This window comes from Pteropus medius, unplaced genomic scaffold, assembly GCF_902729225.1.
Source record: "Pteropus medius unplaced genomic scaffold, Ma_sr-lr_union100, whole genome shotgun sequence".
Lineage (NCBI taxonomy): Eukaryota > Metazoa > Chordata > Mammalia > Chiroptera > Pteropodidae > Pteropus > Pteropus medius.
This window is the reverse complement of record NW_024355205.1, coordinates 12,715,882-12,722,144: the sequence shown is the minus strand read 5'-3', so window position 1 is coordinate 12,722,144 and position 6,263 is coordinate 12,715,882. Positions and strand designations below refer to the sequence as shown.

Sequence of the window (6,263 nt, the reverse complement as noted above, 5' to 3'; positions counted from 1 at the left end):
ACGGCAACCAGAGGTATGCAACGTGGGTGAAAACACCACCTGCTTGTTGTCAGCCTGAGGTTTGGGAGTCGTTCCTGCAGCGTAATCTGGCAAAAGCTAATGTGCCGGGGGTCACAAGCTTAGTGCTTATGTGCAAGCAAAGCAAAGCAGTGAGACAGAAAGAATGTGTAAGACCAGGGGGATGGCAGGGCTGTGGCAGATGGGAGAGAATTAGCCTAAGGTTGGGCTCTAGTATTAAACTTTGAGTTGAAAAATGCCGTTTATGTGGTTTAAACATCAGAGGCCAAGGTTTTAATAGCACAGCTATTATTTACTATCTGAAAGCTTAACTATTGAGAAACATGTAGTTAAAAACAAAAAATATGACCCAACCTCTTAATGTTTTTCATAATCATATAGCTTTTTAGAGATCTTTTAGGCACCAATCTCTCATTGAGGAACAATCTTCTGAAATTTGGCAATTATTCACTTGGCAATTATTTTACTTCTATTTTTTGTCTTATCTTACATGGAAGTGAAATTATTTATTTTAAAAGTTCTCTCTCAAAAAATTCTTTGACTTAGCTTCTCAAACATTAATATAAACTTCTACGAAATTAAATCTAATCACACCTAACAAAAATAATCATCTGTCTTAAAGAGAGTGATCCCTACACGAATGTGGATTAGCAAGGGCAACTGATTCCACAGAGTATTTCATTTACTTGATTTTATTTTAATTGAATCAGGCCTGAGACTAGGGAAACAGAAATAGCTTTTATAGAGAATCGCACATTCTAATCGTTCTAAATTTTTCCTTATAGGAGAATTATAAACATTTGCATATTACAAGAGCTGACTACATACTTTCAAGTTTATACATTCTGCCAGAGGATTTGATCATCTACTAGAAAAAAAGGAACGAACTGTTCCATATCATCCATAATAGGAAATTGCACAATCCCAAGAATACGGGGCAAAGAATATTCTTCTTTGACCTACTAGTCGCAGATCCAAGAAAAGATACATCACCACTCCTATGAAGAAATAAATGTGCTTCTAAAGACATGAAAATCAGATGTGATTTTATATCACACATTAGGGCTTTCCTCTTGATGTGAAACTAATAACAGCAGAGCAGCACTGGTTGTTTTTTTTTTTTTTCCTCTTTATTCTCAAACTGATTGTTAATGAGAAAACACATGGAGCAGGTTCATAATGTAACTCGAATCTTTAGTCTTCTCTTTCCAACTCAAGTACTGGAAGACGACACTCTTCATTGTATTCTGGCCATCAGGTTCTCTGTTTTCTCTGTCTTTAGAGTCCCTTCCAAAAGAAAACATTCTGCCTGGCATTCTATATCACTCCTAATTCTCAGGTGAAAAATGAGACAGAGAAGTGACATCTAAAAACATCTAAAAGGGGTTATATTTTTAAAAACAAGACGATAATTCAGATCTTATTCCTTTAATTCTTCTTTATATTACCACAGTAAAATATTTATCAAAGTCAAAGAGATTACTGATACACAATAATGACCCATGACTTTATGTTATCGATAATTATCAGTGAAGTAACTGAAAACAAGTTCAAATGTAAAAGGTGCTTTGCTATTCTGTTTATACAATATTGAAACAACCATAACATTTAAACACCCAGAAAGTTCTAAGCAATATTAAATAATAATTGATAACTGTGAAATACTGTAACATCTTGAAATACCTTCTGAATGACCAAAAACCGATGAAATTTTGTTTGGTATAACTCGTTAAGTTTTTTTACACATAACTCTATATTTTTAAAAATTGGTAATCCATGTTAAGATACATAAAACCCTTAACTGACTAGATTGTTCAATAAACAGAGCTCCACGTAGTTTTGTTGTTACAGATTAATGAGCTTATAATTCAATGAAACTCTTTCAAGAAGTTCTAGTCTATAAAATGACATGTTCAAATTGTTTGGTCCTATTATTAACGAAACTCTTCAAATTCACGTTTAATTCCTCTGAATATCACCTTTAAAGGGCCTGATTTGATTTCTGTCAAAATATATCACAAGTGTACCCTGCAGTCTCTAGTCTACGGGTTCTTCATGAGTTTCAGTTCAGTATACGCCAGCACAGTGTCCTTCCTGTGAGTTTCCCACTAGAGGACTTTCAGTACCAACTCTAATACTTTCCATAAAGTATCCTGTTCTTTTCTAGGTTTGTAGTAGAATGTCAAATTAATAATGGCATGTGGTATTCCTGAGCATAACCTGCCAAAATGTAATAATTTCCTTGGAAGAAAAGCCATGGGCTGCAATCACACGTCTGAGCTGACAGACATCCAAATGGATCCTATATAAAAAGAAAAGGTTTGTGTCTTCTGGAATATGAATGTCCACTTTTAATAAATTCAAACAGATCCCAACATAGACATCTTCAAACTTGATAGGTTTTACATGACTCATCATTTCATAGATTTTGGGCACCAAATCTCTGGACATGATGTAACCCAACCCACTGCAGTAGGGAGGAAACACTCGGAAGGGATACTCCTGGTATGAAATATGGGTTTTTTGGTAAAATCCTCTATAAGAGTAATTATCAATTAGAGGATAACCTGTGAAAAATTTCTCTGACTGGTTTAAATTTAAAAGATACTTCACTAAATTGCCAGTATTGATGAAAACATCAGTGTCTGTCTTCATGATGTACTTAGCATTGGGGCAAAACTCACTTACCCACCTGAATGCCATAATTGTTTTCAAGGTCAGGTTATTATATGTGTCTAAAAAATCTTGTCGTATTATGTCACCATAAAGAAGGTGTTCATCCTCTAAGGACAATGCTAACACTTTGTCTTCTTTTTCAGCTTGTTGGCCTAATAAGAAAAATGTAAGAACCTCATAGCCCCACCAAGACTTTTTTTCACCCCAAGTAACTCTAATGGCCTGTCTGGCTTTCACATCTGAAGGGTGTGAGGTCACCAGGATGACAAGAAATGGTTTTTGATGAGAGCAGTTTGAATGCTCTCGAAGCGTGAAGCGAAAGTCTTGTCTGTAAATTGGCTCATACTCATAGAAGTACATCCAGTTCACGCGCTCTATCACATTGTAGTGGGGCAGGCTGAGGTACCACATCACGAGGAAGCTCAGGATGGACAGCAGCAGGAGGCTCCATTTGAGGGATCTCAGTGACATGCTACTTGGAATGGTGGTTAAGAGGGCCAGGGCCATCCACAGCAGCTCAGAAACACGTGAGGCTCAGATTCTGAAAGATTTACCAAAGACCTGGTTAGTAATCCACCACCTAAATCACGTTTCAAACGACATCTGATTACTTAAGAAAGAGCAGAACAGAGCTCCAAACAAAACCCAAAATCCTGACCTGAATCTTATTAACGTCATTTAATGTATTTTAGTTTTTTGCATCAAAATAAAGGTTAAAAACATATCCTTGATTATTTTGTAAAATTACTACTTCTTGTTTAATATAAATAACAGTTAAAATACGATTTTGTCCGGAATGTCCAGTGGGACAGAAAGAGATGAGTAATGGGGAGGAGTTTAAAAAATACATCTGCAATAAAAAAACAAACCAACAAAAAGACTGCTTCTCTTCTTTACCACTGTGAAAAAGAAGTGAAGGATTTAATGCGAGGAGATATTACCAGCAACGTGTCCAAATAAACCAAGGGTCTTTCTCAACTGTGTGATCTGATATGAATTCTAGCAAATCTGGAGCAAGAAAAACGGTAGCTATAATATATTCATGGTGATTTGCTGGTGTGAGATGAGATAAAGGTAGAGACTCTTCATGTGAAAGGCAAGTTCTCTAAACACAAATAGATGAATCTGGAATTTTAAAATGCTCGGACTATGAAATAGCTTTTCCTTGCCCCAAACATCACCCCAGTCCCGTTTTTACCTCATGGGCTGAACTCAGTGCTCGGTTTGAACAGCAGGCGCTTAAATTAAAGGCTAAGGGACTTCAGAGGAAGGGACATATCAACAACACAAGGGGCAGGCTGAGGAGGCTCCTGATGGTGCCCGTTCGCCCACGATCACCTGCAAGAGGTCTCTTTGCCAAGGGAACTGAGATTTTGCTATGGAGGATGCACAGTAATGTCATTGTATGGGAAGGCTGGTCTACCAAGGGTTCTACCTTGGGTCAATCTCAGATCTTCGGACACACAGCACTTCTGCCTCTTAATACATATAAGAATGACAGGGTCTTGAGGCTCCTTGTCCTCTCCATCTGGCTATATCTTACCTGCCATCATTATTTCAGGCCACAATAATCTTTCTTATCCTTAATAACTTTTCTTACCTTTAATGCTTTCTGTAGTTTAAATCATACAATGCAATGAAATGTTCTTGGAAACTTCTTGAGTTTGGTTTCAGGTATATGTGTCTTGCCTCTCCACTTAGGTTCTGTGACCTCACTGGCAAAAAAGCATTTTTCTCACAACAAAGTGCAAGACAGAGGGCAGCCTACAGCAGCAGTGCAATGAGCACTGACTTGTCTGATATGGTATTTCCATTGGTATAAGGATAAAATCTAGGTCCATGCATCCCACACCCTATCCACCTACCCTGTTACTAGCCTTCCGTAGCCAGTTCCTGGAAAACCTGAAACAGGATGGACCCAGAATGAGAATTATGGAAGTAATTAACATCTTTGTACATCTCCTCACCTGGCTACTAGACACTGCACAACCCGAGGGGACTCCGTTTACATCTCAGCCAGGGACACCTTGTACACTGATTACCAGAGCTGTCAGATGGCAGTTTTACGACTCGTTCTAACAAATCAGCACATTATAAGAAATTCTGGACGAATGGAAAGAAAGTGTCCCGAGTAAGGAGAGTCATTTATAATTGCATATAGGCAATGGGGGCCCTGTTACTCTTCAATAATGGGAATACTCAAAACAACAAATCTTATCATAAAAGTTATCTTATATGCATTCTTCAAGCCACCGTTTCTAAATGTGAAAATGTGACTGTGGTTATGACATCTACTGCTTATGGGGGACCATGAAGGAAATGAAGCAGCAGTAAAAAGAAGAGGAACTTTCTAGTTCAAAAGGAGGGAACAGCCTTTCAGGGATTAGCCAGAACGGACTTTAGGGTACCCACAACATGGTGGTTCTAAGGGCCAAGGGACCGGAATCTATACCCCAGCTCTTTCCTCTACCAACCAGGGCGAGTGGGTATGTATTTATCTCTGGGGACCTCAGATTCCTCATCTCTACATTGAAGATGTTAACACAGTGTAAAGTAGTCAGAATACGTGCAAGGCACCTGGCCAGTATAAGCTAGTCAACGCAGAGAGGCCATCATCACCAGCTGGGTCCTACTCTTGTCATCTTTTCCGTCCTGTTTGTGTCTCTCAACTGACTTTTGTTGTCAAAAGGGATTATTCTAAATAATCTTGATAAACTCTTACTAAAGAAAAGTAGATTTCAAAGCCATAAATATATTTCTATTTCTTACCTTCTTCTTAATTTACTTCTTCTGAGTGAAAGACCTTCAGTTTTCATCAACTGAAAGTAGCAGTCAAAAATAATGCTTGAAATTTCTGTAATATATATAAGAAATGTTAACAGCATTTATATATTGGTCAGGGGATTAGAGGCCAATCAGGGGAAAGGATCCCCGTTCTCTTCTGAACTAGTTGAAATAAAAAGTTAAAAAGAACACCGCTAGTCCACAGAATCCAGAGACGTCATGGCTTCACTGTGAATAGTTGGTATTCAAGACTTAAAACATACGTCTAAGTTCTCAAGTCAGCTGATGTCTTACGTTACTCTAGGACAGGTCTACTTCCCTGATAAAGAGCTCAGGAGTCACTAAAAGAAGTAAAACACAAAACTCCTAACAGATACTTTGCTGGTACCCTCTCTTTAATCCTCTGTTCCAATAACTATTTTTAAAGAGACAGCAGGAATACTTTCCACACTCAGCAATGTGGGTGTCAGTGGAAGAATGAAGGAAGAATGAGGTGAAAAGGGGAAAAACAGACTACCACAAATACTATAAAATATCAGTAGTTAATTCAGGGTGATGGAAACAGAGGCATTCTCTTACATTTATAGTTCTCTTTGTATTTTAAATTTATCAAAAAAGGAAGAAAAACATAATAAATATGCTTGGATATCAGAGTTAAATAGCTCACCCTAAATTTTGGCTGCAGTACTTACTGGTTGTATGACCTTGGGGAAGTTATTTAACTTCATCAAATTTTCTTTTTCAGCTATAAATCAAGCATCACAATACCTCTCATGAAGGGGCTG

At 37.8% G+C, this 6,263-nt stretch overlaps 1 protein-coding gene across 9 annotated transcripts in view; it reads right to left on the bottom strand.

Moving 5' to 3' along the window:
- Positions 1-1,430: 1,430 nt before the first annotated feature.
- The window catches only part of B3GALNT1 (beta-1,3-N-acetylgalactosaminyltransferase 1 (Globoside blood group)), a 22,764-nt gene continuing 17,931 nt past the window's right edge, over positions 1,431-6,263 (bottom strand). For 7 of the 9 annotated variants that reach the window (XM_039857254.1, XM_039857257.1, XM_039857255.1 and 4 more), the window contains 3 exons: positions 5,464-5,548; positions 4,560-4,596; positions 1,431-3,235 (listed from right to left, as the gene is read on the bottom strand). In XM_039857254.1, the coding sequence (XP_039713188.1) occupies positions 2,206-3,201 (996 nt within the window). In that variant the 5' untranslated portion in view covers positions 3,202-3,235; positions 4,560-4,596; positions 5,464-5,548 and the 3' untranslated portion in view covers positions 1,431-2,205. Of the gene's footprint in view, positions 3,236-4,559; positions 4,597-5,463; positions 5,549-6,170; positions 6,194-6,263 lie in introns of those variants that run through there. The other 2 variants (XM_039857258.1, XM_039857259.1) reach the window with 2 other exon arrangements.